General features: G+C 40.4%; 1 protein-coding gene across 2 annotated transcripts in view; it reads left to right on the top strand.

Moving 5' to 3' along the window:
- NBAS (neuroblastoma amplified sequence) overlaps positions 1-12,114 on the top strand; it is a 375,829-nt gene that overhangs the window by 261,632 nt on the left and 102,083 nt on the right. For both annotated transcript variants that reach the window (XR_003115238.1, XM_025353552.1), the window contains exons 42-43: positions 533-643; positions 10,904-11,154. Coding sequence is in view for 1 of the 2 variants with exons in the window: in XM_025353552.1 (XP_025209337.1) it covers positions 533-643; positions 10,904-11,154 (362 nt within the window). In the remaining variant the exon portion in view is untranslated. The remainder of the gene's footprint in view (positions 1-532; positions 644-10,903; positions 11,155-12,114) is intronic.

The following is a 12,114-nucleotide window of genomic DNA, read 5'->3' as shown; positions in this document are numbered from 1 at the left end:
GGATACCTACCTGGGGATTCCTGGGATGTCTATGTGGGATGTCTGCGGGGTGCTCGGGATGCCTCCACGGGACTGCCTACACATGGTGCTTGGAGTACCTACAGGGGGATGCCCACGTGGGTGCTCGAGATCCCTACTGGGGGATGCCTGTGTGGGACTATCGACGCAGAATGCTCAGCAGCACCCCTGGCCTCTACCCATGAGATGCCAGTAGTGCATCTGCCCCTTGCCCCACTTTTTATGCTCAAAATGTTTCCAGACATTGTCAAATGTCCCCTGGGGAACAACATCATGCACAGTTGAGAACTACTGGTCTAGACAAGTCCTTAGTAAATTGTAATGTACCACAGTGAAAAAGAGCATGACAATTCCTTGGAAGTACTTTTCCTGGACCACTGTGAACTGTCTTATTAAGGACCATACTGCTTGCACCCCTCTCACTGGAGAGCAGTCCTAATGAGCATTTTCGTTGCTGATTGAAGTCATGTGTTTCTCCTCTCTCCCTTCCTGGGCCTGATGGACATTTCTGCAGAACCCTAGAGGAAAGCGTCTACAGCATTGCTGTGTCTCTGGCACAACGTTACAGTGTCTCCCGCTGGGAAGTTTTTATGACCCATTTGGAGTTCCTCTTCACGGACAGTGGGTAAGCACACAGTTCATATATACGTTTATTTCCATGTCTTTCTGTAGAGTCTATTTTTGAAGAATCTCGAAGAAGTTGTAAAGTACAATTTTAGTTTTCCTTTCATCTACAGTGGACTAGTGTCTTGGTAAGTTCTTTCCTTTGATATATCTTTACCATTCATGGATGCATTCATTCAATGTTTTTACTGAAAATTTTTTGTGTACTGGACTAAGTATTAGTCACTAGGGTTACAAGGATGAGCAAAAGCAGGCATCCTAGCTGTCTTGGAACTTATAGCCTACAGTGGGAGACAGATGATAATTGAATAATGACATAAGCAAATGTGAAATTAAAACTCTGAAAAGTACTGTATAATAGAGCTCAATTAGAGGGTTTGGCATAGTTAGCAGCGGCTTTTCCCAGGAAGTAACACTTAAGCAGGACTTAAATATTGGGTTGGAGTTAACTACACAAGTAGAAGGGAACCATTTTCTAGGTAGACAATACAGTAAGTTCAAAGGCCCTTTGATTAGGAAGAGATGGACAGTGTTGGTGAGGTGCAAGGATTTGTGTGGAACATGGTGTGAGATGAGACTGGGACAAGGCATAGGAGCCAGGCTGTACGGCAAGATCATGGAGGCCCTAGCAAGGGCTTTTGACTTCTTCCTGAGAATAATAAATAGAAGGCTAGGATAATAGAAGGTTAGTTAAGGATTCTGGTGAACAAGGACATAATATGACCAGATTTTGCATTTCGATAAGATCACTTTGGCTACTGTGTTGAAAGATTTTAGGAAAGTTAGAGTGGATATATGTGACCAGTTAGGGAGCTATTGTGGTAACAGACGGCATGACAAGTGACCATTGCTTGGAGTAGGGATTTGAGGTACAGAAAAGGAGGCCAGAATGGGTTTTAGAGATACTTACAAGGGGAAATAGATAGTACTTAATATATTGGTTAATAAGGATAAACTAGATATGAGGGTGAGTAAAACGGGAGGTGTCGCGATGCACCCCTAGGTTCTTACTTGTTCACCTGCTAGATGGTGGCATTACTCAGTGAGATAGGAAGCACCCAGTGAGGTAAGGCATTTTGAGGGGAGTGTGAGGAAAAGGCAAGAGAGGTCGGGCACCGTGGCTCACGCCTGTAATCCCAACACTTTGGGAGGCCACAACAGGTAGATCACTTAAGGTCAGGAGTTTGAGACCAGCCTGGCCAACATGGAGAAACCCTGTCTCTACTAAAAATACAAAAATTAGCTGGGCATGGTGGCAGGCTCCTCTTTAATCCCAGCTACTCGGGAGATTGAGGCAAGAGAATAGCTTGAACCCGGGAGATGGAGGTTGCAGTGAGCAGAGATCATGCCATTGCACTCCAACCTAGGCAACAGAGCACAAGACTTTGTCTCCAAGAAAAAAAAAAAAGGAAAGAAAAAAATAGACAAGGGAATGAGGAAATTAAACATATTGAAACAGTCAAGAGAAAAGGCCAAGTCAGCAGTTGGATCTTACAGATCTGGGGTTCAAATGGAGCTAGAAATACTAACTGGGGAGTCATAAGCACATAGATGAGAAATAAGTGATGATGTGGATGTGCTTGGGGAAGGAACAGAGAGTGAGGAAAGGAGAAGGCTTGCGGCAGTGCTTGAACTCTTCCACATATAAAATGGTAAAGGAGGAGCTGCTAAAAAAAGGGTCAGAAAGAGAGCAGCAGGAGAGGTAGATAAGAGGGAAAACAGGAATCTTATTTTAGGGAAGCCATGGGAAGAAAGAGTTTAAAGAAGGGGAGTGAGTATTGAGTGGGGTGAAATCCTGCTGAATGGTCAAGAAATGCTATTTTTAGCACCTTTAATTTTTATTAAACACTTAGAAATTTTAACATTTCCTTTTTAAGTATTAAATTGCTACATGGGAGATAATGTTATCTATGATAAATATTGCATGGATGTCATCATTTTTGAGGCACAGTAATATGTTCAAATAAATATTTCTTATGATTGGCATTTAAAAATATCCTGGCATTTTATTAAATATCTTTTTTCTTTCATTGAATGTTATGTAAAAGGGTGTTGTATCTGTACAAACAGGATGCTTCCTTGGTCTCTGAATATATTATAAATTATCAGGCAGTCGAGTGATGTGCAAGACTGTTCCTGGCATATCATTATACCTGATAGCACTGTGATTATGCAGATGCACAGCAATTACAAAAGCAGGAAATCATTACCTCCTGGCATCATCACTTGTGAGTGGCAAAGCACTTAATATTGATTTAGTAATTGGTGTTAGGTGCTGCCTATTCTTTACTTAAAAGGCAGCTGTTTGCCTTACTATTTAATCTAGCTTGGTAACATAGAAATCAGCCTTGTTAATACAATAGAAATCGCCCAACATTTATTTATTGAGTGAGTGCCACTGGGAAGTTACAAGAGAAATAATGTTGTTTGTTTTAGGGTTTTGTTTTACTGCTCCTTTAAAAAGTAATTTTTTCCCCTGTAAAGTTCTTTTTCTCATAATTGTGAGAAAGGTTTTGGAGGTTATCACCTGCATCAGCACATTTGCGGATAAGTGTACACAGAGAGGGTTGGGTGAAATACCATTATATAGCAGATGAATCGTAAGCCTTAAAATCAAAATAGCTAGATCAAACAAATCCTATTGGTGTCACTTCTAGGTGTGTGTCCATGGGCAAGATAATTCCCTTCTCTGAAGCTCATTTTCCTCCACTTTAAGCAAGGAGTAATACAAATTAAATTATTTTATGGTAAAATATCTAACCTGTAGTACCTGACACATGATCACAACTTCATTAATGGAAGGTTTTCCTGGAATTTCACTCTTGTCAGAGATAATTCTCATAAACACATATGTTTTTGAGTTGCTGGACTCTTTTTTCCCCCATTTCTTGCTGTTTTGCTTTGTTTTGTTTTAATGTCCTGCTAGTTTTAAATAGCAGTGATGGCTTTGGGTAGCCATGAATGCCTAGAATCACTTCCAACTAGCAGACACTGGCTCTCTCAGCCTCTTGGTTCCACTGGGGCATGTTGAGCCCCCCAGACTCAAGGCTGCTTTGTCACTCATTACAGACTTAGTAGCCATCTTCAGCTCTGGGCTATTCTAGACATGTCGGTGGATTTTTATAGACAATAGTAACTACCAGAGTACCTGTGGCCTATTGATGACAGCATGGGTTTTGTAGTCAGATCAAGTTTCCAGATCCAAGTCTACTGCCCATAGCCACCAACCATGTAGCCTAGACCATGTTTCTTAATCCTCTTGAGTCACTATTTTCTAGGTTACAAGGATCATTATCCTCACCTTAGAGGGTTGTGAAGATTAGAGAAAATCTGTGGAAAGTGTATAACCGAGTAGCTCTTTTAAATTTGTATTAGTCCATTCTCACACTGCTATGAAGAAATACCTGAGATTGGGTAATTTATAAAGAAAAGAGGTTTCATTGACTCAGTTCCACATGGCTGGGAAGGCCTCAGAAAACTTTCACCAATCATGGTGAAAGACGAAGGGGCAGGGAGGCAGGAAGAAGTGCCAAGCAAATGGAGAAAAGCCCCTTATACAACCATCAGATCTCATAAGAACTCACTCACTGTCATGAGAACAGCATGGGGGTAACCATCCTCATGATTCAGTTACTTCTCACCGCTTTCCTCGCACAACATGTGGGGATTATGGGAACTATAATTCAAGATGAGATTTGGGTGGGGACGCAACCAAACTATATCAAGGCTATTATGTTTTTTTTTGTGCTATTCTTGTTAATTCTGCCGATTTGATTAGTACCTTTCAGTTTTGGACGCAGGGTCATTTTGAAATGCAGAGGCTGCTTCTGGCTGATGTAATAGTACTACATTTATTCATCAAATATTGTTATTATTACTTAGTATCTTTGTATTCCAAGCATAATGTTAAGTGCTGAACAAGACAGACACATCCTTGCCCTAATGGAGCTTATATTCTAATAGGGAACCCTCCCCCATCACCCTGACCCCCACAAAAGCTGCTGAAAAGCAAGTTACATGTTGTAGTAAGTACCATAAAGGAAATGCACACGAAGTAGGCCTTCCAAGGGGAAGGCCTCTCTTGGATGTGAAGAGGAAGGAGCTGACTACTGAAGAGGAATGGAGAAAAGGGCATTCCAGACCATGAGAAAAGAAGGCCTGGACAGTTCTTGTGTTTTTGAGTAACGAAAGAAAGACCATTGTGGCTGGGATAGAGTAAGCAAAGGAGAACTAAACTGAGGACAGAACATGTCTTTATACTGCCAGACTTGGTAACACCTTCCGTCTTTTCCCTTCTTATTTAGACAGCAGATTTCAAGGCCAAACATCCTATGCTTTGGTTTCACTCTAATATCTACTTTTTGGTCACTCAAGTGGTTATACAAGTGGTTTATTTTGGTTGCCAGAGATCATAATACTATTTTCTTCAATGTTGGTTAGTTTACTATTGTTTCCTTCAGACACATGGGAGGGGTCCCAGGTCATCGGGACTCTGAATGTGCTGTGCTGTTTACCAGAGCTGATTTCATATTCTCTAGTAGGATTATTTTGGTCCCAGATGCAAGAATGGGTAAGAACAAGGTCTGTCTGAGTAGAGATGAGTAAACTATAATGCATCCGCCTTACCTTTTTCTGAATTGAAACAGAAGATAGAATTTCTGCCTGAAGGTTACTATTGTTCAGGTGGGTTTGTGTCCAGGTTGCTACCCTGTAAAGAATTCTAAATTCTGGCCTTTATGTCCCATGGCGCCCGGTCCCATCAACCCCCAAGGGCTGAGGAGTGCAGGCGCCGCTCGGGACTGGGGGGCAGCTCCACCTGCAGCCCTGGTGCAAGATCCACTAGGTGAAGGCACGGACTTGGGGAACTTTTATGTCTAGCTAAGGGATCATAAACGCATCAATCAGCACTCTGCGTCTAGCTCAGGGATTGTAAATACACCAATCAGTACTCTGTATCCAGCTAACCTAGTGGGGACTTAGAGAACTTTTATGTCTAGCTCTCTGTGTCTAGCTAAAGGATTGTAAACGCACCAGTCAGCACCCTGGGTCTATCTAGCTCAGGGTTTGTAAATGCACCAATCAGTACTCTGTATCTAGCTAACCTAGTGGGGACTCGGAGAACTTTTATGTCTAGCTACAGGATTGTAAATGCACCAATCAGCACTCGGTCAAAATGAACCAATCAGTTCTCTGTAAAATGGACCAATCAGCCCTCTGTAAAATGGACCGATCAGCAGGATGTGGGTGGGGCCAGATAAGGGAATAAAAGCAGGCTGCCCCAGCTGGTTGGCGACTATCCTTTGGGGTCCCCTTCGGTAGTGTGGATGCTTTGTTTTTTCGCTCTTTGCAATAACTGTTGCTGCTGCTCAGTCTTTGGGTCCATGCTGCCTTTATGAGCTGTAACACTCACCGGGAAGGTCTGCAGGTTCACTTCTGTCAGCGAGACCCGAACCCACCAGAAGGAAGAAGCTCCAGACACATCTAAACGTCTGAAGGAACAAACTCCGGACACGCCATCTTTAAGAACTGTAACACTCACCGCGAGGGTCCGTGGTTTCATTCTTGAAGTCAACGAGACCAAGAACCCACCAATTACAGACACAATGTGAAGTATATATATAGACAAGTTAGAATTGACATTCTATGAGAAATTAAAAGGCTTTAGGGATACCAGGTTGTCCTTACAGAAGAGACAAAGCCTATTCGTATGACCTTCAACATTCTCACTGTGTTGCTGTCATAAAACATTTCATAAAAGAACTACTGAATATCAGCATGATGAGAAATAGACTCTAAGATACTCTTTATTGATTCTCTCATCGACTCCCTGGGTGTTTTTGAAAAGTTAGTTAAATTCCGTTCTTCAGTTTGCAGACACTTGGCCAAAATGTTGGCAAAACTAAAAAATGCCATGATTATCTTTTTTTTTTTTTTTTTTTTTTGAGACGGAGTCTCGCTCTGTCGCCTGGGCTGGAGTGCAGTGGCTGGATCTCAGCTCACTGCAAGCTCCGCCTCCCGGGTTCACGCCATTCTCCTGCCTCAGCCTCCCGAGTAGCTGGGACTACTTTACCACGTTTTCTTTGAGTAATCACATATTCAGCTGTCAGGCAGCATTATGGATCAAGTGGTACATCAAGATCGTCCTGAGGCATTTGTGTGCTGAGTTATTGGATGACTTCCTCAGGCAGGAGCAGTTGTGATTTGGAGGGCAGAATGTCTTGTTGCTCGGTAGTGAGTGGTGAGGCCACTGTTCACCAGCAGTGATGGTTATTCACGTGGATTCATAGATCTTCATGCTTTTAGGGTTAGTCTTTGGGGAAAATGCTTACAAGCCACTGCAGCTGAACTGTGCCCAACATAAAATTTCAGCGTAAAATATCAGCTTCATTGCTTTATTGAGTAGAAGCAGAAAGCCGGACTTGAAAGACCCAACTCGGAATCAGTCTCCATCTCTTACTAGTTGTGTAATTTTTGTCTGAGCCTCAGCTTCCTTCAGAGAATAGGAATATTTAGACCTTTTGCAGAGGGTTATTATGAGTGTTAATGAGGTAATAGAAACAAGAGTGCTGGTAGGCTATCTGTACATTTTCACTTCCAGCCCTTCCTCATCCTCTTTATTCTGTCTTCCTCCTTTCCCAGCAGCCTTCTCCCTTCTCCCATTCACCTTCTTCCTTCTTGCCTCCTCCTTCCTCTTTCCTTCTAAGTACTCCCTTCAGTGAGCTAATGAATTTTTGTAATCACTCAGTCTCAGCTGAGTAAAGAAAAATGTGTTTAAATAAGTTTGTTTTTCTTATACAAATAAAAGTCCTTTCAATACATGATGTTCTTTTTTTTTTTTTTTTTTTTTTTTTTTTTTGAGACGGAGTCTGGCTCTGTCGCCCAGGCTGGAGTGCAGTGGCCGGATCTCAGCTCACTGCAAGCTCCGCCTCCCGGGTTCACGCCATTCTCCTGCCTCAGCCTCCCGAGTAGCTGGGACTACAGGCGCCCGCCACCTCGCCCGGCTAGTTTTTTTGTATTTTTTAGTAGAGACGGGGTTTCACCGTGTTAGCCAGGATGGTCTCGATCTCCTGACCTCGTGATCCGCCCGTCTCGGCCTCCCAAAGTGCTGGGATTACAGGCTTGAGCCACCGCGCCCGGCCTACATGATGTTCTTGAATCACATTTTTGGGTGACTGACATCTGGAAGCCATTACAGAACACCTTATTCATGAGATTAGTACTAATAATTTATTTCTGTGCATTGAGTACAACTAATGCTGGCTGCTTCTGTTAATCGCTGAAAGTTAAATATGCACTATGTATATAAGCTGCTTTATAACTAAAACTTGGTTCAGGAAAAATCACTTAAGCAGGTTTGAAGGGTAATCATTAATTTGATTAGTGAAAAGACCACAATGGTTTCTTGGTATTTCTTTCTACTCTTTTAAATATGGGTTCTTTGGAATTTTTTTCTAAACAAAGATTTTAAAGAAAGATTTCCCTTTTCTGGTTCCAAAGGGAAGATAACAGCTTCTTTCAATGGAAATGATTAAAATGAGTTATTGATTACTGGCATCTATAAAAGATCTTAGCACCTTGTAATTTACTGAAAAGGGACGTTTGGGTATTTATCATGTGTCAGTAAAGGTATTCCAGTATCTGTCTTGACAAGATAATTAGGTAAAATTGCACAGCAGGCAAACTAAATTGTAGGCACAGAAGAATAAGTGAGTGGGCAAGAGGGAAAGTAATGTGGATGGAGAGAGACTATATTCATAATCAAGTCAAACAGAGATGAACTAAAGCTGTTATGATATAGTCATTGTCCATTTTGTAGATGAGTCTGTCTTGAATACTTGGTTTATCAAGGTGTTATGAATGAAGTATGACAGGAGAACTCTTTTCGGTTATTGCTGCTGGGAGAGAGAACTCATGTCTGTGTTGCAGAAAGAATCCTGGTTTTGAAGCGGTTGTTGACACGGGTGCTTGACCTTGATGGTTGCTTTATGATGTCCTGAGCAGTTGTGTATTTTGAATCCAGACAGATCTGGACTCTTTGTCTTAGACAAGTCATATAACCTCTCTAAATGACAATTTCTCATCTGTAAGTTGATAATTACCCAACTTTAACTTAGCAAGAAAGTAATCAGCATGATAAATATAAATTTGTTTTCTCTCCTCCGTTTGGCATGTTGTTCTGCCTGCAAATCTTTGTCAATAAGATTCCTTTTATTGCGACTACACAGTTTCTTATTCACTTCCTTACTACATTGTTTTCAGACTTCATTTGGAAATTATGAAGGAACATCAGAAATTCTGTGATTCACTGTCCCATACTACTGTGTGTACACTATCTTTCAGAGATGATGGTATTCTTTGAATAGTGATAGTATCAAGAATATTTTCGACCACCCAGCTATTTATATTCACTGTTCCGTGTACAGGCCCTTTTGCTTTCTTGATACTTCTGTTCACATTATTTCTGCTTAATTTCTTCCTACAATGCCAAATTCAAGTGCTTCTTTCAGTAAGCCTTCCATTATCATTGATTTCTACATCCTCTGCAGTCACAGCTTTTAGTGATCCTACTCTTAATTGGACTATAATTGTGTGCCCTTTGTCAGGTGATACTGTTGTTTTGCATCATTATTTAACTGTAAGTATTTATAACTCAACTGGATTTTCAAACTTGGATGGGAGCTCTATGCTGTAAGTCTTTATGTCCTCCCCAGTTCTGAGCACAGTGCCTTCTACTTAGAGGACACCAAAGTTTTTGCTCATGCACTCATCTATTTAGCATTCACAAGACATATATTGAATGTTTTCCTTGTGCCACACACTGGTTCTTAGTATTGAGAAACTAGAGATTCAGATGATGTAATAAGGTCTATGCCATCAAGCAGCACAGTCTAGTAAGGGAGATAGACAAGGTAATAAGTAGTTAAAATACGTTATGAGTAACAGAATAGAAGGATATTCAGCACGTGCCAATAGCTCAGAGGAGGCAGTGAGAGAAATTTTTATAGACTGGGGACATATTTATAGATAGAGATATTCTTGTAAATGTTTGCACTGTATCTGAATGGAAAAATAAGGTTTTTCTTGAAGCAAAAGTAAAAAGACCAGTTTTTAAAAATTACTTGATGCTTTGACTTTATAGATTACCCTTTTTATCCCAAGTGTTGTCACATTCTCCTAAAAGTTTTAAAACATGATTTATACTAGCTTTATCTACATAAACCAAAAACATGTCTTTTGGCACTTTCAATAAACAAATTGTCGTATTTCAGAGGAGCTGCTTTAGAACTTTTTGAAGCCTAACTTTGTTGCTGCCCAAGGTCTCACTTACTGCCCCCAGATGCTTCCGTTGCTGCTTCCAAGAACCCTAGAACCTGGACACTTCTGTGAGTGCAGGGCTGCCTGAAGGACTCTTACAATTAGAGAGTGTGAAACTCATCACGTAAGGGGCATTGAGATTATACTAGACCAGAGGTTCTGTCCAGATTCTGTCCAGGGAGAAGCGCAAGACCAAAATTAACCCCCTCCTTTCCCCTTCTAAAAGTACAAACCAATCAACCAAGCAAAAGTACCTTAATTTTTCTTTTCCCAAGAGTTTAACTTTAAACGACTTTTTAAAATTAGATTACAAAGACATCTAAGTTAGGATGAAAGTATTAAGATATGTGTTTTATTTAAGTAGCATTACTGCAGATAACCCAAGTGAAAGTTTAATTATCCCTTTTTTTCTATTTTTCTTTTATCTGAACACAGCATAAAATTTGGGTTTATTGAATATTCATTCAAGACTCTTGCATGTAAATCTTAAGCCTAAAAGTTTAGGGTTTTTTCTGTATCATTTCCTAAATTCCTGAAATAATAAGCCTGTTTCTGTTTCTGTGAAGAAGCATAGATTTTAAACCCTTTTAATGACATGAATACGTGATTAAGAGTGAACACTGACAGATGTTAGTTTATTTCCTAGCTGGGAAACATCAGACAACTTTCCCAACTTCTGGAACTTGAAGGAAAGCCTACTTCACAGGGTTGCTGTAGACCCCTGTGAGACAACATGACGAGTGTGTAGTCAGTTAAATGTTAGTAGGCATCTGACACATTTGTTTCCCTTTATTCAGGCTGATTGGGTTCTGATGATGGTTCACTGTCTTTGAGTAGGCAGGAAGAAGGGAGCTATAAGAAGTAGTGTTTCTTCCTTGGTTAAAAAAAAAATCACTTTAATAAAGGAACAAAATCTTAACACAGTTCCTTTGGCTCTTAATTTCAGTTTGTCCACACTAGAAATTGAAAATAGAGCCCAAGACCTTCATCTCTTTGAGACTTTGAAGACTGATCCGGAAGCCTTTCACCAGCACATGGTCAAGTATATTTACCCCACTATTGGTGGCTTTGATCACCAAAGGCTGCTGTATTATTTCACTCTTCTGGAAAACTGTGGCTGTGCAGATTTGGGGAACTATGCCATTAAACCAGAAACCCACATTCGGCTGCTGAAGAAATTTAAGGTTGTTGCATCAGGTAGGATGATTGTTTCCCTGCTTGAATTCATTCTTTTAAATTAAATCTGGGGATTAATTTTCTGTACACAATCCTGTTCATGCATTATGGTTGGCAGAGCTCTGAAACCACAGAATTTTGAAGCTAATTGACTTTAGTTATTATATTTCCAACTCTTTCACTTATGATTGAGGGAATTAAATACCAGAAAAAGTAAGAAACCTATTGGAAGTCGCACAGTGACTTATGGTAGACCTGGTACTAAAATCCAAAGTTTTGGACTTCCGCTCCAGGATTTTTCCCTACTCCCATTGGTTATATTTTATGTATATAAAAGGCAAGGCTAAGACACTTTAAATAGGCAGTTCAGCAGAATTTCATTCCACTGGAGCCTATATGATTAAAATATGCATGGAACACTTAAAATAAGAGCCTTCGAATTTTTGTGAAATTGTGGAAATCTTTAGAATGGTCTTTATGCTCATAACTAAGAAATTAAACTCCTTAAAACCTCTTAAATTTTTATACTTTATAATTTGCAAGGCACATTCAAATCTATGTTTGTTTGATATTCATAATAATCGGGAGAGTTCCCTTCAGTTTATCAGTTGTTTTCTGAATAATCAAATGAGACACTGGCCTAGACACAGAGGATAAGGGAATAAGAGTCAATCCTTGCCTTCAAATAACTAGTGAAATGCCAGGTAAATAACAAAGGAATGTAATGCAGTTTGGTGAATGCACTGATAGAAGAAAACATAGGTGCTGCAGGGGATTCCAAAGGCATGGAGATATTGTCATCTCTAGTGTTATAAACAAGGAAATGGAGGCACACAGAAGATGAATGGCCAATCTGGGGGATCGCACAGCCGAATAAGTTTCGGGCTGTGACTGGAACTCAGATCTCCTGATCTTTCTAATAGAAAACCTCAACTAGCTACTATAGCTAAGTTGATAAATCTTTGCATTCAGACATACAGA

Source organism: Theropithecus gelada, chromosome 13 (assembly GCF_003255815.1).
Source record: "Theropithecus gelada isolate Dixy chromosome 13, Tgel_1.0, whole genome shotgun sequence".
In the NCBI taxonomy this organism is placed as follows: Eukaryota; Metazoa; Chordata; class Mammalia; order Primates; family Cercopithecidae; genus Theropithecus; species Theropithecus gelada.
The sequence above is the reverse complement of the archived record's forward strand: the minus strand, read 5'-3'. Positions and strand labels throughout refer to the sequence as shown.